The sequence below is a fragment of the Chelonia mydas genome, chromosome 3 (genome assembly GCF_015237465.2).
Source record: "Chelonia mydas isolate rCheMyd1 chromosome 3, rCheMyd1.pri.v2, whole genome shotgun sequence".
NCBI lineage: Eukaryota > Metazoa > Chordata > Testudines > Cheloniidae > Chelonia > Chelonia mydas.
In genome coordinates this window covers 11,139,370-11,160,243 of record NC_057851.1, presented here as the reverse complement: position 1 = coordinate 11,160,243, position 20,874 = coordinate 11,139,370, and the positions used below count along the sequence as shown (strand labels likewise).

At 41.3% G+C, this 20,874-nt stretch overlaps 1 protein-coding gene across 6 annotated transcripts in view; it reads right to left on the bottom strand.

Moving 5' to 3' along the window:
* PKHD1 (PKHD1 ciliary IPT domain containing fibrocystin/polyductin) overlaps positions 1-20,874 on the bottom strand; it is a 363,852-nt gene that overhangs the window by 94,306 nt on the left and 248,672 nt on the right. For 5 of the 6 annotated variants that reach the window (XR_006289317.1, XM_043542122.1, XM_037893881.2 and 2 more), the window contains exons 53-59: positions 18,259-18,372; positions 14,433-14,520; positions 11,946-12,100; positions 8,742-8,894; positions 7,535-8,413; positions 5,734-5,902; positions 2,320-2,480 (exon numbers count right to left, since the gene is read on the bottom strand). Coding sequence is in view for 5 of the 6 variants with exons in the window: in XM_043542122.1 (XP_043398057.1) it covers positions 2,320-2,480; positions 5,734-5,902; positions 7,535-8,413; positions 8,742-8,894; positions 11,946-12,100; positions 14,433-14,520; positions 18,259-18,372 (1,719 nt within the window). In the remaining variant the exon portion in view is untranslated. The remainder of the gene's footprint in view (positions 1-2,319; positions 2,481-5,733; positions 5,903-7,534; positions 8,414-8,741; positions 8,895-11,945; positions 12,101-14,432; positions 14,521-18,258; positions 18,373-20,874) is intronic. The other variant, XM_043542123.1, reaches the window with a different exon arrangement.

The window sequence follows — 20,874 nt, the reverse complement described above, 5'->3', positions numbered from 1 at the left end:
GGATCCTGACGCAGGGAAGGAAGGTAAGCAGCAGGATACGGACCCTGGACTTCAGGAAAGCAGACTTCGACTCCCTCAGGGAACAGATGGCCAGGATCCCCTGGGGGACTAACATGAAGGGGAAGGGAGTCCAGGAGAGCTGGCTGTATTTCAAGGAATCCCTGTTGAGGTTACAGGGACAAACCATCCCGATGAGTCGAAAGAATAGTAAATATGGCAGGCGACCAGCTTGGCTTAATGGTGAAATCCTAGCGGATCTTAAACATAAAAAAGAAGCTTACAAGAAGTGGAAGGTTGGACATATGACCAGGGAAGAGTATAAAAATATTGCTCGGGCATGTAGGAAAGATATCAGGAGGGCCAAATCGCACCTGGAGCTGCAGCTAGCAAGAGATGTCAAGAGTAACAAGAAGGGTTTCTTCAGGTATGTTGGCAACAAGAAGAAAGCCAAGGAAAGTGTGGGCCCCTTACTGAATGAGGGAGGCAACCTAGTGACAGAGGATGTGGAAAAAGCTAATGTACTCAATGCTTTTTTTGCCTCTGTTTTCACTAACAAGGTCAGCTCCCAGACTGCTGCGCTGGGCATCACAAAATGGGGAAGAGATGGCCAGCCCTCTGTAGAGATAGAGGTGGTTAGGGACTATTTAGAAAAGCTGGACGTGCACAAGTCCATGGGGCCGGACGAATTGCATCCGAGAGTGCTGAAGGAATTGGCGGCTGTGATTGCAGAGCCCTTGGCCATTATCTTTGAAAACTCGTGGCGAACGGGGGAAGTCCCGGATGACTGGAAAAAGGCTAATGTAGTGCCCATCTTTAAAAAAGGGAAGAAGGAGGATCCTGGGAACTACAGGCCAGTCAGCCTCACCTCAGTCCCTGGAAAAATCATGGAGCAGGTCCTCAAAGAATCAATCCTGAAGCACTTAGAGGAGAGGAAAGTGATCAGGAACAGTCAGCATGGATTCACCAAGGGAAGGTCATGCCTGACTAATCTAATCGCCTTTTATGATGAGATTACTGGTTCTGTGGATGAAGGGAAAGCAGTGGATGTATTGTTTCTTGACTTTAGCAAAGCTTTTGACACGGTCTCCCACAGCATTCTTGTCAGCAAGTTAAGGAAGTATGGGCTGGATGAATGCACTATAAGGTGGGTAGAAAGCTGGCTAGATTGTCGGGCTCAACGGGTAGTGATCAATGGCTCCATGTCTAGTTGGCAGCCGGTGTCAAGTGGAGTGCCCCAGGGGTCGGTCCTGGGGCCGGTTTTGTTCAATATCTTCATAAATGATCTGGAGGATGGTGTGGATTGCACTCTCAGCAAATTTGCGGATGATACTAAACTGGGAGGAGTGGTAGATATGCTGGAGGGGAGGGATAGGATACAGAAGGACCTAGACAAATTGGAGGATTGGGCCAAAAGAAATCTGATGAGGTTCAATAAGGATAAGTGCAGGGTCCTGCACTTAGGACGGAAGAACCCAATGCACCGCTACAGACTAGGGACCGAATGGCTAGGCAGCAGTTCTGCGGAAAAGGACCTAGGGGTGACAGTGGACGAGAAGCTGGATATGAGTCAGCAGTGTGCCCTTGTTGCCAAGAAGGCCAATGGCATTTTGGGATGTATAAGTAGGGGCATAGCGAGCAGATCGAGGGACGTGATCGTTCCCCTCTATTCGACACTGGTGAGGCCTCATCTGGAGTACTGTGTCCAGTTTTGGGCCCCACACTACAAGAAGGATGTGGATAAATTGGAAAGAGTCCAGCGAAGGGCAACAAAAATGATTAGGGGTCTAGAGCACATGACTTATGAGGAGAGGCTGAGGGAGCTGGGATTGTTTAGTCTGCAGAAGAGAAGAATGAGGGGGGATTTGATAGCTGCTTTCAACTACCTGAAAGGGGGTTCCAAAGAGGATGGCTCTAGACTGTTCTCAATGGTAGCAGATGACAGAACGAGGAGTAATGGTCTCAAGTTGCAATGGGGGAGGTTTAGATTGGATATTAGGAAAAACTTTTTCACTAAGAGGGTGGTGAAACACTGGAATGCGTTACCTAGGGAGGTGGTAGAATCTCCTTCCTTACAGGTTTTTAAGGTCAGGCTTGACAAAGCCCTGGCTGGGATGATTTAACTGGGACTTGGTCCTGCTTTGAGCAGGGGGTTGGACTAGATGACCTTCTGGGGTCCCTTCCAACCCTGATATTCTATGATTCTATGATTCTATCTCTGGTGGGTATACTGGTTAGTCTGGTATAGACTGGTTAGTCAATGCACTACCCAAGATTTAGCAAGTGTTTTCAGATACTGCACAATCTTCATGTGCTGCTTACCAGCATGCAGACAGGACGCTGTCCATTCAAACTCAGACTTTGGGAAAACTGACACGGGTGGCTGTAGGCCCAGGGCACTTCCATCCAGATCCTTGAAGAGAGCCTTTCTTGAGCCTTCACATCTCATCTCAAGATATGCAAAGTCCTTGGATCCATTGCTGCTGATGGAGAGGAGAAGGAGTATTATTGTTGGGAAGACAGCAAGAGAAATCACATTGTACTGGCCTTCTGAAGTTATTTTCATCACTGGAAAATGCATTTTTTTTACATACACAAATTACCATGGCATTCATGTGAATTAATCTGCTTGTTAAAAAAGGGGGAAAAGGGAAATAAGGAATAACTGGTGAAATCTGATGACATCGAGCAGGTCTGACTTGCTCTGTCATCATGACATTCTGCAGCAAAGTTTGTTTTCATCAGGGATGAGACAATCCACAAAAATGAGATCTGGATCCCAACCTCCCAAATGCTGGCAGTGATCAGACTCAGAAGCCTGCTTCTGCCCTCTAGGATACAGTTCATTCCCATTCACCTCTCTGTGGGAGGGGCAATAGCCCCTCAGGGGTTTGGCTCAGTTCACTGGAGATAAAGACTAGCGACAACATTTGTATCCAGATCCAAGCATCCTCATAAATCTCAGGGATATTCTGATTTTGCTTCATCAAACAGTTCAACACTGCGGAGAACCATAGTGCCTCAGGAGCCACTCATCAGTATCCACAGGCTTGTAACTCCTGTATCATTCGTAGCAGGATGAAAATGGCTATGCCATGCAGTTCTAGCTACAGACCAAGAAATGCCCAGGTCTTTTTACCTGTAGGTTCAGCTCTTCAGGACTGAATTAAACCATGCTTACATACATACATAAAGGTGACAGAATTCTACGGTAATGGCTCCAAACTAAAGTTTGGAGAGACTAACAAAAACTGAAAGTAGGCCCAAGCTGGTTTTGGATGTCCTTATGAAATGAATCCCAGCAAACTTGGGCTGAGTTTCAGGAGACCGTGGGCCAAGCTTCGAGTGCACCTGTTGTTGGGAGGAAATCTTACGAAGGATAATGGCTCAAGAAGGAGCCAGGGAAATCCTGGTAGCTGGTGTGTGTGCCACAAGATAGCATCTTTTGGAGTACTTACTGCAGGGACATACAGCAGGAAAGGCAGGAAACTGATCACTAGGTCTGGAACTCTGAGTAGCCATACCCTTCCCATTTTAAATGGCGGAGTGCAGAGTGTCATGGATTCTAATACCGCTCATCTCTATTATTGATATTTATTATTTGTGTAACTATTGTGCCCAGGAGCCCTAGTCATAGATTTCATTGTGCTAGCTGCTGTACAAACACAAAACAAAAACACGGTCCCTGCCCCAAGAGGCTTATAATCTTAGTATAAGACAAGAGACAACAGATGGATGCAGACAGATGGAAGAGCACAAGGAAACAATGCTCTGCAATCTGTCTGATTTCTTGATTCCTGTGGCACTCCCTTACGCAAAGCCCATTGATTGGTGTTTTGAACAGGGAGAACTGATCGGAGTCTTAATAGGGCAGGGAAACAGTTGGATCAAAGCTCCACTCTGCACAGCTCAAGAGAGATGGGGAATGAAGATCCCCAGGGCTGGTTCAGCCCTGGCATTTCTTAGCACAGACATCATTCCAGCTTGTTACTGCCACCAATGGGCGTTTATTCTGGCTGATGATCACCACAGCGCAACATGCTCTCGCCGTGCCCTGTCCTGCCTCCTACTCAAGGGTAGCTTTATGGCTCTTTTGCAAGGCAGAAGCAGCTCAATGAGGCCATAGAATGGGCCACAAACTGACCCACAGGTTTTAAAAGCGTCGGTTTAATAAATGTTTGCCGGTGATCCAGGAGCAACAATAAAAGTCTGAACCTTACTCACAGGTTTAGCAGGATGCTCAGAAATCACTCTGTACTCTATAAAAAGAAAAGGAGTACTTGTGGCACCTTAGAGTCTAACCAATTTATTTAAGCATAAGCTTTCGTGAGCTACAGCTCACTTCATCGGATGCATACTGTGGAAAGCATGTGGAAAGTACATACTGTAGCTCACGAAAGCTCATGCTCAAATAAATTGGTTAGTCTCTAAGGTGCCACAAGTACTCCTTTTCTTTTTCGCGAATACAGACTAACACGGCTGTTACTCTGAAACCTTTGTACTCTGTATGTCCATCGACCCATGTTTGATAACCATCCGCTTTTGCAATGCATTGTGTGCGCAGCCAGTCACAAACAGCGTTCTACTGTGGACTGGATTCAATAGTTACATATAATGGGAACTGACGAGCTGGACAGGTCACAGAAATCCACACACAAACTAATGCCCAGAGCAAGCAAAAAAAAAAAAAAAAAGCACTGGCAGCCCGCTTGAGGGGCTCTGGATTGGAGCAGCGTGGAACACCTCTGATTGGTTTTGACTGGCAATTGGGGTTCACGTTGGGCTTCAGTGTTGCAGCAAAGCTTTCGTGACAATGCCTGTGTACTCCGGTAGCCAGCTGTACAAATAAATAAACCAGCCCACGTTTCCCAGGGACTCTGCACGTTTGAACTGCTGAAACCTAACGTTACAGAGAAGTGCTCCTTCTTCCTGATCTCTCTGTTACTATGCTCAGCAGATATGCTCTCTGGGCATGAGTTAGACTGGCACACATCTGACATCTCACAGTTTGCCTGGTTCAACTCAGCGCTGCTGATGTGATCTCACAGGCAAAAATCAAACTCATTTTCCCATACAAAAAGGACACTTTAGCCACCTCAGGGCTTTTTGCTGGAGCTCCTGACATGTCCGAGGCCTGGGGTTGTGGAGTCAGCTATGTAGACAGAAAATAAAGACACTGACTACCTGAAGCTACTTTTGTTACACAGATGCTAGCAATAGGAGAACTCCAGAAAGCTTCATTTGGAGAAACATCTAATGAACAATCCAAACTCTACGTCTTCAAATTTCAATAGGGAAAAACAACCATGTGAAAGGTCCAGGCTCTTCCATGTCTAGTCCCAGACAGAAACTGTATAAAGAGCAGACGGACAGATAGACTAAAAAAAAAAAAAAAGTTGTATCCAAAATTTTGATTTCAACCCACTGTAGAAATTAGGTTATTTTATAACACTCAGATCTGCACCTGAGTTCAGATTCTGAAAACCCTACATCCCCTAAGTCCGGAGGTACTGAATCTAGGTTTTGGGTTAGGCCCATCTTTAGCTTAAATTCTCATCCCATCACTCCTAATGAAAGAATGAATCTCTTTGAAGATAGATGTAACCAGTAATAGAAAGTGTAGATTTTGTAGTGAGGTATAGATAGATAAAGATATGACGAGTCATGTAATTAGTACTGCATATTCACTATAAACCTGGAGGGATGGGACTACTTATTAAGAACAAAGCACACTACCTTGTTTCCAGTGTATGAAAGTAGAACTTATTCTGCTCATGGACATGTGACATCCTTGTCCTCTCTGCTGTGATTGGGTACATTATGCCCACACTGTCAGGATTTGACATGATGCAGACATCTCTGTCGTCACTATAGCAACTCTTCATAAAACCAGTAAAGGTGACTTCTGACAAAGATAAAAACACATCACACTAGGAGAGGCAGGGTGAATTTTCTTCAGGGATGGGAATCTGAGGCATGCATCATAGGGCCTTGTCTATATTAGAAATGTTGCTCTGGAGTAAGTAAACCAGTTTAAAATCAGTGTACTTACATCAGTGCAACTCCTTATGTAAATAAGTTTAAATCTTGCGTAAACTAAATCAACAGAACCACAGTTTAACCAAGCTTAAGAGTGTCTACATGAGAGGTTTGCGCTGGTGTCACTAGACCAACTTTAAATTGATTTAGTTGCACTGGGGCAACTTTTCTAATATACACACAGCCCAGCCGTGGCTCTGCCATGGACTGATGTGTGAACTGAAGCAAGTCACTTCATCTCTCTGTACTCAGTCAGTATCCCGCTCTCTGTTGAACTTGCCTACTACATGGAGTGGTCAGGCGTATTACTTAACTCATGTCTGTAGAGTACCTTGAATGTGTAAAAGGCTATTTTGAATGAAAACAAGAAGTGCATTTAAAAAATGTATTTACAAAAATGTATTACAAAAATGTGGTTTCTCTCTTCTTTTTAAGTGAGTTTTAATGCCCATGAAAGTGAAAGACTAAATCAGAGCCAGGATTAATGAAGACGGGAAGGTAGTCACCCCTACCAACTCCAATAAAACATTTCAACCCTGACCTGGAAGAAAGTCTGGTCCTGTGGTTAACATGCGACTGGAAAGACCTACGTTCAAGTCCCTCCACTATCACAGACTTTCTGTGTGACCTTGGGCAAGTCAATTAGTCTCTCTGTGCCTCATTTCCCCACCTCTAAATGAGGATAACAGTTCCTAATATCCCTCCCTCACAGGGGTGTTGTCAGGTTAAAGACTGTGAAAGGCTCAAATACTATGATAATGGGGGTGACATAAGCACCAAAGCTGGACAGATCTGAAACATATCCAGCTGCTACAGTAATGCAAATAATAAAATATCATTTGGCATGTCCATTGCATTTAAACCAAGGACTCAAGGAAAGAAAGGGCGTAATAGCCTATAACAAGGGTTTTACAGCCTTCCTCTAAAGTCATTTGTTGTTGTTGTTATTATTATTTATTATAACAACAATGGGCCTACATTTATCAGCTTTCATTAAAAAGGATCACAAAGCACTGCAAACTTTGAACATAGTAAACTAATTTTATAAAACCTTTCACTGACTTGGCATCCTTATCTACAAAAAGAACAGGGGTACTTGTGACACCTTAGAGACTAACAAATTAATTTGAGCATAAGCTTTTGTGGGCTACATCCTTATCTAGACATAGATATCAATATATCAGACAGATGGATCAAATTGAGAAATCATTTCACCCAGCACTGAAATACAGATTTCTTTGGGGTGGAATGTGGAAGATTTTTAATAGCATATGGCAACACTGCACAACAGTTTGACCAGGAACTGCAGAATACCAGGTGATATCCTGGCTGCACTGAAGTCAATAGGAGTTTTGCTATTGATTTCAATGGGGTCAGGATTTCGCCCATTTTAACCATTTCAGATTGCCTGGGAGGGTGGATTTTAAGTAGGCAGAATGTAATTACCCGAGATGGGTTTTCACTGGGACACTGGGGTTAATGCAAAAGGAAGACCAACCTTGTAGCTTCATGATTCCTGATACTGCTGCATAATTTCTTATTTTGTGCCATGGATTATCAGGCCACTGGCTTGGTTCAGAGGTAAATGAAGGCCACAAAATCCCAATGCGACCTCTCTGAGGGTAATATGGAGCTCGATCCCTGAAAGTCGAGTTAGCTGAAAGGGGCATGATCCTGTCTTTAATGCAGTCAAAAGTTGAGCTTGTTGCAATAATCACAGAGTTTCTAAATTCTATGTATTTTTTTCCCAAACGATGCTGCTTATCAGATGGGCTGTACACCACTGGCAGAACACCCACAGCATTGTCTACTAGCATCATATTGTCCATCACTACATTGCTTTCGAGCTGGAACATGACACCATAGTCGTAATTCTTGTAGGACAGAAAACCAGTGATTTTGGTGCAGCTTTGAAACCCATCTCCTCTGTATAAATGAACACCATGAAGGCTTGAATGAGCCACATTTTCAGCACAATACTCTCCAGCTAGGAGGCATTCTTGACCTCTGATGTGGAAAGCTATACGCTCCGAACCTGCCACAACATTGCCAAGCAGGTAAGAGCCATCTGTTTTGTTCACTTTGATGCCAGCAACCCAGTTTGGTAACCCCTCTGGCTGCTTGCTGAGAATGATAAGGTTCCTGATGAGAGAATGGGTTTGGCCTTCCAAGTCAATGCCAGGGCCAACCGTACTGAACACCACATTGTCACGCAATGAGATTCCACTGCTTGTCACTGCTTGAATGCCACCCCCACAGCTATGGTGAATGCTGGAAGAGATAATTGCGGATCCCAAAGATACGTTACTGAAGCCAATAGCAGGAAGCTGTGATGATCCAAAGTTCAGAATTTCAATGTTTGAGAGCCAAAGGTCACCTACAATGTGGTAAACGAAGTGAGATGAAAGAGTGATTACAGGCAGATTGGCTTGTATGACACCCTTTGTCAATAAGAAAATTAATATAATACCAAAACCAGGCATGTGTTTGCAAAAGAAGAACAAGTGCTATTAAAATCTGAATGTTTTAAACTTATTTTTTACTGTTAATGTTTCTTATTTGCTGAGCACTCGTTATGTGCTTTACATTGTACAACCCATAAAAGAAGTTACAACCCCTTCTCCTGAAAGCATCCTGATCTGGACTGGACAGGATATTTGAGATGGACCGATATGAATGGGACTGAGTGGGTGAGTTTCAACTACCTTCAAATTCCATTCCATTGGTATTTCTGAAGCGTCCCACCAGAAGCCTCCCAGAGCAAGCCGTGTCGGACTTAATCTGTATGTTGCGTGTTAGGAGCCCAACCTCAGCAGCCAACGGAACACGTCTGCCATCTTCTAGGCTATGGGAACACCCTGTGGCATTTCAAGGAGGGAAAACAGGATGAATGTCTAGGATGTTTCAGTAACCAACCCTTTCGGGATGTCTCGTCTGACAACTGATGTGTGGCTTCCTCTCAGAAGTTGCACTGCCTTTCAGGTTTGATTTTCCTCAGGGGCTCTCTGCAAGGACCAACAAAGAAAACCGGCTGCCTGCTTGCCCCTATTTGGGATGAGAGTGTATTTTACCAACATCCTTTTGTTCCCAGTAAAGGCGAGTGCTAAACCTGTTCACTGGGACCACCACATGCCAAACTGATGGACAGATTCCAACTCTGTTTTCTTGAATTATATCAGCTGGAGACATCATACCTTAGTATGTGCACTAAGGAACTGATCTCTTTCCTGGGGCTATGAATTTACATAGTGATCAGCCTGGTGATGATGTTAAAAAACAATTTACTATAAAAACCTTGTACTGAGATTGCATGTACAATACAATGCTCTAAGAACAGTCTTTCTAAGGAGGAAATTCATACCAATAGAAAAGGTCCACATAAGGCCCTAAACAATGCTTAATTTCCACTCGAATCCTTAATACAAGGTTTAAATAGAGTATAGTCTTTGTTTCTGTTGGGTGATATTCCCCCCAGTGCAGAAGACTTGCTCAATCTTCTTACGCAGGCAAACTTCCTTTGACTTATAATTAGCAATTTCAACGATGGTTTCATGGAACCTTAATTGCTTACTGCAGCAAAACTCAAAGGATGAACGTCAATGACAAAACTCCCACCTACTTCTGTAGAGACAGCCACCTGAAGTGGCTTCAGTGTCACTTCTCCTAGTGTAAGGATTGAAGCATCAAGCCCACAAGCGGAGGTTCACTATAAATGAAACATGCGGCAATGCATTGAAACAATGGGGTCTTTTATTCTATCCAGCCAAAAGTGAAGTTTGGCTCTGCATGGGTTAACTACAAACGAGTTCCATGGTTCATTATCCTTTTTCTTCATCCTCCCTTCAATACTCTGTAATTCTAAACCGGATGAAGATTTTTGTCTGGCACCAGAGGTGCTATCATTGACAGTATTTAGTGCACATTCATTGGAAAGTTTGTGTCAAATTATGGAAGTATAAAACTCGGAGGAGGCCCACATTGGCAAAATATTTGTCAGGGGGCAGTGGTTGTTGCTACCAGGGAATGGGCCATTTCCAAGGGATATCCTGATACTGAAGTAGAAGTATATAAAAGATCAATCTTCAGAATTGTGCATGGGTTGGCCTCCCTATGAAACTAACTGAGATCCACCAAACACTAGACAGGAAAAAGCTAACCTGACGTCAGAGACTTTTGATCACCGATGAACAGATGGCAAACTAGAGATGAAAGTCTCGGTATTTATTTATTTATGTTTCTTTTGAAAGCACTTATGTGGCTGAAGAAATCTTAAAATGCCCAAATAATAAGCATTATAATAAAAAGATCTGGCCACCAACTAAGATAAATCATAGCTATCTAAACACCATCTTATCTCAAAAAACTACCCTCATCCAACCACCCCATGCTCCTCACACCCATCCCTTCCTGAAAAGTGAGACAAAAGAGATGAGTCTTTCTTTGGGCAAACAGTAAATCCAAGCTCTGCTGAACCAAGGCAGCGAATGGCTCCAAGGCAAGCATAAGTCACTCAGGGCTTGTCTACACTACCCACCGGATCGGCGGGCAGCGGGGGTCGATTTATCACATCTAGTATAGATGCGATAAATTGACCGCTGATCTCTCTCCCGTTGACTCCAGTACTCCACCGGAACAAGAAGCGCAAGGGGAGTTGACGGGAGAGTGCCAGCTGTCGACTTACCGCAGTGAAGACACCGTGGTGAGTAGATCTAAGTACATCGACTTCAGCTATGCTATTCACGTAGCTGAAGTTGCGTACCTTAGATCAACCCTGCGCGGTAGTGTAGACAAGCCCTCAGAATGCCTTCGTATCACACAGAGAAAGAATTTCCTATCTATCTATGCCACTATATTTATTTAGTTATTCATTCTTTCTTACTTCTGACACTAACCCCTTATTGCCAAACAATACTTAGATATTGCTGCAATGCTCAGGATGAAGATGGATGTAGATATAATGCTACAGGTTTCCCTGGAAACATTCACAAATAGTTCTGATCCATTTCATTTATTATTGACTTGAATGGAAGTTAGCCTGAGTAAGGACTAAGTAAAAACCAAGGGCCCAGATTTGCAAATACTTATTGCCAGGCATAAAACTTATTACTAGGAGGAATCCCATTGACTGTATTATCAGTGGGCCAAATCTTGAGATCCTTATGATCTTGATTTTAAATAGCATCTATACAAATATACTATAAAATGCTTTATAGAATTAATAATATGACTAGGTTGTATGTTATAACAAAATGACATATAAGTAAACTATGAACAATACATGTCTCTCTGAAGGTAGATACACATTTTACATATGTGTATATATATAACATATACGTGTCTTTTGTAAACATTCTAGAACTGATCTAAATTTTTCAAGGTTTGAAATTTAATTTCAATTTTTTTTTTTAAATGAAGTTTTTGTGAAATGTTCACCCTGTTTTTAAACTAGCTACAGTGGTGGTCCAAATTTCCTGTCATTTCAAATAAAAGAAATCAACACATTTTCTCCTTAAAACCACAGGTTTTTTTCTATTTTTATTTCAACCATCTCTATTATACATACACCCAAAGAACCTGGGATTTTCAAAAACAGTCATTATTGGCCTAATTCTGCTCCCACTGAAGTTAATGGTAAAACTCCCCACGCTGAGCAGTTTTGAACTTCCCACCTGCTACATAATGCAAGCATGAAGCAGCATATAGAGAAAGAAATGAAGATGCATGAAGAAGGGAGTGGGGGTCGGGAATGTAGGTTCACAGGGAGATCTAAAATGGGCAGTTAAAGCAAAGCCATGCAGAAAGTCTGGGCCAGATGTCACGGCTGCAGAAGCAAAGGCTCTCACGCCATGAGTAGTAAGAATGTGGAGAAGGATAAAGGGGAGGCAGGTTATATATAACAGATTTCTTACCAATATGCCTGTGGAGGAGACGTTCCTGGAATCTTATGCTGTGACCATTTATTTCTTCAAGTGTGACTACCTCAGCTTGGTGAGCATCATAGGAGGAGGAACTGATGACAATGTTTCCACCAGGACTCCAGTCCACTTCATCCTCCACCCAAATCCTGTAACCCCACAAAAGTTAAGTGACATCCTGTTTAAGCTATGAGAAAGGCTATGTTCATGGAATTCCTGAAAGAGATCAATAATCTTGTCACGGCAAAACTAGCAAAGAATACCCAATGAGCTACATAAACCCACCTCCTTTAGCGTGTGAACATATACATTTCTAAGAAGTTTGATAAGTGGACTACAGAAAGTCAGATGAGAAACATAGCCTGCATTAGCCATCATCTCAGCCATTAATCTGCTGAAATACTGAGCTAGACAGCTAGGCTTTCATTTTCTCTCATCTTAACTAATTAAGAAATTCCTCCTTTTAATTGTCAGCTCTTCTTTGACTCATTGCTGACTCATGGTTGGAAATTGAAATACAGCCTAGAGTACTCAGAAACCTACTGTAACTCAGTTTATTCAATATAAAAACCCTTCCCCTAGCTTAAAGTTCTTCCATTGACTTGCCCATCTCCTGTATCTAATCTAATCTTATTTCTTCCTGGCTATCTAGGTTCTTATTAGAACTGCTCAAAAATTTTATATGAAAAAGTTATTTTTTGACAGAAAATGGCTTTTTTGTTGAAATGGGAATGTCTTTTGGGGTTTTATCTACCTTAGGTATTTACAGGGCCCCATTACCATAGTATCTGACAGCGTCATAAACTTTACTGTGACAACCCTGTGAGGTATAGAAATGATTTTATCTCCATTTAACAGGCAGGGAACTGAGGAACAGAAAGGCTAAGTGACTTGCTCAGGTCACACGGGCAGTCTGTGGCAGAGCAGAGACATGAACCCTAAATCCTAGTGCCCTAACTATTGGACCATCCTTCCTCTCATCCTTTTCTTCCATCGAAAAATGCCAAAACTGAACATTTTTCTCTGAAAACCAAAACAATATTAGGTTTTCATATGAATCTTTTTTGGGTGTTGATTGTCAAAAACATTTTAAAAAAATCAGGTTATAGTTTTATTACCACAATCTGAAAAATTTCAAAGAAGTTTTTTTTTTTTTGCTCTTATAGAAATTTTTGACAGAGGGAAAAACAAAACAAAAGTTTGCTGACCAGCTTTAGTTCTTTTACCAATACCATCACTATGGTAACTGAGGCCTGTTCTCTGGTGCATTCTCTATGTGCCTAAATAACAAGATTTCCTTCCTCATAGTGTCTCCTCAGTGGGTAATAAATCCTGTACCATGGCCACCACTATCAGGAACAGTTTCTCTGCATCCACTATAAGGGATCTCCATCAAATCTTATCTGAAAACCCATGACTTTTCCTGGATCTCAGCATCCTCTTTCATAAATGACCCACTTTGATACACTGTATCAGCCTTTACTAACCTGCTTTACACTAAAGAAAGGCAAACGTAAAAGACAAAGTATGTAAATGTGTGGTTATGGCATTGGATTGGGACTTGGTAGATCCGAGTTCAATTTCTTGCTGTGCCATGTTTTCCCTGTATGACCATGGACAAGTCACTTAATCTCTTTGTGCCTCTGTTTCCCATCTCTAAAACAGGGATGATAACACTTCTTTCTCCAACCCATGATCTGTCCTGTGGTCACCTGCTGAGGCTGATGAGGAAGTCACCTCACAGGAGACCGGTAGGTAATACAGGACACAAGTTGCTCTCTTTGTTCTCTCTTTGGCCATTTTCACTAGCTTATGGTGAAGGAAGCTGCTGCAGAAACCAGATGAGGCTGGGGTGGGAGGGCTGGACCCTGCCTTCCTGAATACAGATGGTCCCCCACGTACCCCCAAGAGAACGGTGAGATACAGTAAGGGGAAATGCAGATAGGGTTTATTATTTTTGTATGGACCTGTGTATTTCTATGTAAAGAGCAGCAGAAGTTGTAGACCTCTGTGCAAAGTGTCTGTGTGCATGATATGTCACAACTACCATGTGCCTCCTGAGAGTCCCAGAAGGCTTGCATCTTCAGTGGGATCCGGGGAGAGGGTGTGTTTAAGTTACACGGGGAGTCACAGGAGCCAGCACTGGTTCCAGAGGCTGGACAGCCGGGCTGTCTGGTCACAGCTCTCAGGAGGGAGCATTAGACAGAGAACTCTGCACTCCAAATGTGCTTAGGGAACCCAAGACTGGGACACTGCCTGGGCTCTGTTCAGAATCTGGAGGCTTAAAACACCCAGGGATCCAGAGGCTGTGATTCCCTTCACAGCAATCTGGTGAGCGGCCAGAAGGGAGAGCCCAACCGGATCTGTGACACTAGCACAATGGGCCCTTATTTCAGTTGGGGCTTCTAGACGTGACCACATCAGAAGTGAACACAGAAAGCCAAATTCATTACCTGGAGGCACATCTGGGCAAAAACTCACCTTTCATTGCCGGGTGCAATGTCACTTCCAAGACGTGTCCAGGATTTCCTAGGATAAGCACTATGAATCTGCACCTTCCCATAAACCCCTGGAACAGAGATATAAAGCCAAAAGCTAAGGAAGGAGCAAGACTTCAGCTGAACTTAGAGTGCTAATGGCTTAATGCAAGGAAAAAATTGTCAAGTGTGTTCAAAAGAGTTTTGAAGATTTCAATACATTTTGCACCTGGACTAGACCTGAGAGAATCACATGAACATTCATTTGAATTTCAAAGTGAATACTGCCCATATTCAGGACTAGAAATAGGTAATTAGTAAAATAAGGTTGTGGATTACAAAGACAAGTAGACAATTTCATCACAGAAGTCCCATGAAATTAAAGTTATGTAGCAAAACACCTAACTGGCTTTCAAAATCTTAACTTAAGTAAATAAGTAAATATGAGGGCTGTCAAGCAATCAAAAAAATTAATCGTGATTAATCGCGCTGTTAAACAACAATAGAATACCATTTATTTTAAATATTTTTGGATGTTTACTACATTTTCAAATATATTAATTTCAATTACAACACAGAATACAAAGTGTACAGTGGTCACGTTATATTTATTTTTTATTACAAATATTTGCACTGTAAAAAACAAACAAAAAATATTTTTCAATTCACCTCATACAAGTACTGTAGTGCAATCTCTTTATCATGAAAGTTGAACTTACAAATGTAGAATTATGTACAAAAAAACCTGCATTCAAAAATAAAACAATGTAAACCTTTAGAGCCTACAAGGCCACTCAGTCCTACTTCTTGGTCAGACAATCACTCATACAAACAAGATTAGTTACAATTTGCAGGAGATAATGCAGCCTGCTTCTTGTTTACAATGTCACCTGAAAGTGAGAACAGGCATTTGCATAGCACTGTTGTAGCTGGTGTTCCAAGATATTTGCATGCCAGATGCACTAAAGATTCATATGTCCCCTCATGCTTCAACCACCATTCCAGAGGACACGTTTTCATGCTGATGATGGGTTCTGCTTGATAATAATCAAAAGCAGTGTGGACTGACGCATGTTCATTTTCATCATCTGAGTCAGGTAAAACAGAGCAGGAGACATACAATTCTCCCCCCAAGGAGTTCAGTCACAAATTTAATTGAGACATTATTTTTTAACAAGCATCATCAGAATGGAAGCATGTCAAAACATGAAGGGGCATACATATGTTTAGCATATCTGACATGTAAATACCTTGCAACGCCAACTACAAAAGTGCCATGCAAACACTTGTGCTCACTTTCAGGTGACATTGTAAATAAGAAGCAAGCAGCAGTATCTCCCCTAAGTGTAAACAAACTTGCTTGTCTTAGTGACTAGCAGAATAAGAGGTGGACTGAGTGGACTTGTAGGCTCTAAAGTTTTACACTGTTTTGTTTTTGAGTGCAGTTATATAACCAAAAAAAAAAAATCTGCATTTGTAAGTTACACTTTCACAGTAAAGAGATTGCACTACAGTACTTGTATGAGGTGAATTGAAAAATACTACTTCTTTTGTTTATCATTTGTAGAGTGCATATATTTGTAATAAAAATAATAATATAAAGTGAGCACTGGGCACTTTGTATTCTGTGTTGTAACTGAAATCACTATTGAAAATGTAGAAAAACATCCAAAATATTTAATACATTTAAATTGGTATTCTATTGTTATAAGTGTGATTAATCACGATTAATTTTTTTAATCACGATTAATTTTTGAGTTAATTGCGTGAGTTAATTGTGATTAATTGTCAGCCCTAGTAAATACTACCATTTTTTTTAATAAAAGATAAATAATACCACTGAATGAACACCAGAATTTCTGTCATCGGAAATTCTGATATTTCAACATTTGCTTTTTGTTCCAAATCAGGATGAAAAATTAAAATACTGAAACTTTTCAGATAATGAAACTTTGCAAAATATTTCAATTTGGAAATGGTGAAACATTTTGTTTCAGCACATTCTACTGAAAAGAAACATTTCAGTGTTCCCAAATTGAAATGTTTTATTTTGGTTTGTTGAACTGACCTGAAATATTTAAAGGAGTACTTGTGGCACCTTAGAGACTAACCAATTTATCTGAGCATAAGCTTTAGCTCACGAAAGCTTATGCTCAAATAAATTGGTTAGTCTCTAAGGTGCCACAAGTACTCCTTTTCTTTTTGCGAATACAGACTAACACGGCTGTTACTCTGAAACCTGAAATATTTAGAGTCAGTTCAACCTTACACTGCATTTCCCTATGATGGCACACTGCCTCATGGGAATTGCAGTTCAGGTGCCTGATGCCCCCATTCTCCCCTAGGGGCCATGCTCCTTTGCCAAACTACATCTCCCATGATGCACCATGTCACTTGGTTAGAGGGGAGACTGAACTGCACCATGGGAAATGTAGTTCTGTCAGGGAACCCATGAGGCAAAGTGACACCACAAGGAAAAATGCAGTTTAATGTGAACTGACTCAAAATGAAACTTTTTGGACCATTTCAACAAATTGAAATATTTCAATTCAGGTCAAACCATTGGTTTATTAGATATTCTGATGCTGGGCTCCCCTGTGGAAGCTGTTCTACTTTGGATAAATACGTAAAGAGTCAATGAGAGAGAGAGAGAGAGAGAGAATATCACTCTAGATCCTGATGGTTAGAGCACTCAGCCAAGATGTGGGAGAGCCAGGATTCATTCCTCTTTCTCCATTGATTCTTTATTTATTAATCCAGAGCACAAAAGCTTCAACAGGAGAGACTGAGGGAGCCTAATATCAGAATGTCCCATAGGCCAGTGGATAGAGGACTCACCTAAGAGGTTTCAGGTCCCTGTTTAAACCCCTCCCACCCTGAATCAAGGGATCTTACCTACCAGGTGAGTGCCCTAAACATTGGGCCAAAGGAGGTTGCTATCATTGCCTGCAAAAAAAAAAAAAAAAAAAAAAAACAATATAGGCACCTAACTCCAAGAGAGGGCTTGTGACTGAGAATCCCAAGAAGAGGGAGGCACCTCCCTTGTGCCTGGATATAGATACTGAATTCCTTGAGACTGGTGGGCTACCCCTCTTGTTGGCATCTTGAATTGGCTACATTACGTGGGGAGCTGACTAGCATGCTGGCTTTTGTAGAAGTCATTCTTAGGCGCCTAGGTCCCTCCATTCACGTGAAGCCTGAGTGTGTAACTCAGGCTTTGTGAAGCCCAGTGATTTTCTAGGTGCCTAAGTTCCTTTGTGAACATAGCTCATAACCCAGATTTTCTGTTGCCCATTTTTGTGCTTCAGAGTCATCCATCCTCCTTTCACCATAAGTAGGCACATGTCTGTACAGATAACATTAGAAAATGGGGTCTATCACCATCAGAAACATAACAACACTATGAAACCAGGAGATCAGGTGGATTTGGATGTCTGAAAACATCTAGGTTTGGAAATCTGAAAACGACGTGTGACTTTATGAAGAGAGATTAACCCAACGTGAATCTGCATCCTTTCAGCTTTAGCTTTGGTTTCCCAAATGACCCTAAGGAGTCAGATCCTGCGGCCCTTAACTCAGGCAACCTCTCACTGACTTCAGTGGAATTTTGACTGGAAAAAAATATTGAATAAGGTCTCCAAGATTTGGCCTTATAAGGGTAGAATGGGAAATATTCTTGTTAGCTTCATCTTAAAAACCTGCCTCTCTCTCACTGAGGCATTTTTCTGCAAATGGGTGGTGGGTCACTACCGAGTACCAGGCTCAACTGCAGTAAATTGGTTATTCCACAATGTGCTTTTTCCATGACAAAGCAAATATGTTTTTCATACCAATAGTTCCTGGGTGGACACTTATTCCATCCAAACGATCACAATAAACTCCCTCAGATGCCCGAAGAAGGATCAATAGCTTCATTCCTCTTTCTAGGGGATGTTGAAAAGTACCTGTAATAAAGAAGGGGGAGAAGGGTTTCAGCAGCCATTGTGATGACGAAAGGAAGAGAAGAGTATATATTAGAAGAATTGAATGTTTTTTTCTAGAAGATATCTCTAGTTCAAACAGGAGTTAATTCAGGGAAGTCCTTTGACATGTGTTATCCAGGATGTCAGACTAGATGATCACAATGGTCCCTTCTGACTTTAGAATCTATGAATCTATGAAGAAGGCTGAGTTTAGTGATATATGCCTCAATTAAGCAAACTATGTGTGTATCCTTCATCGTATGATATCTCACAGATAGAAGATAATTTCACGGAACTCCGAAACATGCTGAAGAAGAAGAAGGTCTAAGAGATCTTCTCAGAGATCCTTCCTGTCCCAAGAGCAAAGGAATGTAGAAGATTCTGGAGGTGAACTGTTAGATAAGTAAGAGTGTAGGGTGCAGGGTTTTGGTTTTGTGGAACATTGGTCCACCTTCTATGGGGAGAGGGGGCTGAATAGTTTGGAAGGCCTCCACCTCAGTGAGGACAGGCTAGCTAGAATAGTCAGGAGAGCATTAAACTAATAACAAAAGGGGAGGGCAAAAAAAGGGAAGATATGACCACTCAGCACAAAATTGAGATTTTGATAAAATTAATCAAGGAACAAAAGGAAACAAAGCGAAGAAATTCTTCAACTGCCTATACACCAATGGTAAAAGCCTGGGTAACAAACAAGGGGAATTGGAATGCTCATTTATGAGCATAAACTAAATCTAGTTAGTATTATTGAAACCTGGTTGGATGGGTCCCATGATTGGAAGGTTAAAATTAATGATAATACCTATTTAGGAAGGATTGAGTGGACAAAAGGGGAGCGGGAATGGCACTTTATTTCAAAAATGGCATTTCCTGTTTCTGAGTCACTTATAACTTGGAACGACCCTGGATGCCCCTTTCCGATAGAGAGCTTTAGCCACACCCTGGCATGAGCAGCTAGGGAATGTCTCACATGTGGATAACTTGGAAGAAAATCAACTTGAATGCTTATGGACCAACGTCCAAACAGATAAAGCACAAGACGGGGTAGTAGTTGGTGTCTGCTGCATACCTCCAAATTACACTAGGGACAGCATAACCAGTGCCTTACGTATCTATCTATAATGTGTAGGGAAAAAGCTGCATGATCATGGGGAACTTCAATTTGAATGACATAAGCTGGAGTTCTAATGCTGTCAGGATTAAAACATCCTTGGAATTTCTAAATATTATAGATGATAATTTCCTAACTCAAAAAGTATTGCATCCAACATGGGGGGATTCTATATTAGACCTCATCTTGACAGACAAAGAGGAACTGATCACAAAACTAAAAATTCATGATAACTTTGGTAGACGTGATCATGACTAGATCACATTTATAATATGCAAACAGAGTAAAATCCAGACCAGATATATATATATATACACACTTGGTGCTTTTAAAGCCAATTTTATAAAGCTTAAAACAATTATGAGCCAAAGCAACTGGGAGGAAGATTTTAATCAGAAAAATGTGAATGATAATTGGGAATGTTTAAGAATACTTTACTAGATACACAAAAACCTGTAATCGCACTATCAAGGAGGAAGGCCATATTGGTTAAAAAATGTCCTTGTTTAGAGGGGACGTGAAGGCACCTATAACAATTTTAAAAAATAATATATAATGAAAGAAAGGAAAAGTTGAACGTAATGAATATAAATCAGATGCTCAAAATTGTAGAAAAGGGATAGGGAAAGCAAAGGAACACAAGGTGAAATCTATGGCCTTCAGAGTTAAGGACAATAAGGAGGAATTTTTTAAGCATATTAGGAACAAAATGAATCCTGACATTGGTATTTGCCCATTACAAGATGAACATGGTAGCATTAACAATAATGCAGAAAAGTCAGAAATGTGCAATAAATATTTATGTTGTTTATTTGGGAAAAAAAACGGATGATGTAGTCATATCCTATGATGGCACTCTTTCAATTCCACTGGTGTCTTGGGAGGATGTTAAGCAGAAGCTACACAAGTTAAATATTTTAAATCAGAAGGTCTACACAACTCACCTCAAAGCTGATTGAGGAGCTCGCTGCACCATTTATGTTGTTTTTCAACAAGTCTCAGAACACTGAGGAAGTTCAAGAAGACTGGGAGACAGCTAATGTAAAAAAGGCTAAATGGGATGACCTAGGTAATTATAGGCCAGTCAGTCTGACATCAATCCCATGCAAGATAATGAAGCAGCTGATACAGGACTCAATTAATAAAAAATTAAAGGAAGATAATATAATTAATGGTTTCAGAGTAACAGCCGTGTTAGTCTGTATTCGCAAAAAGAAAAGGAGTACTTGTGGCACCTTAGAGACTAACCAATTTATTTGAGCATAAGCTTTCGTGAGCTACAGCTCACTTCATCGGATGCATACTGTGGAAACTGCCAATATATATATATATATATATATAATTAATTAATGCCAATCAACATGGGTTTATGGAAA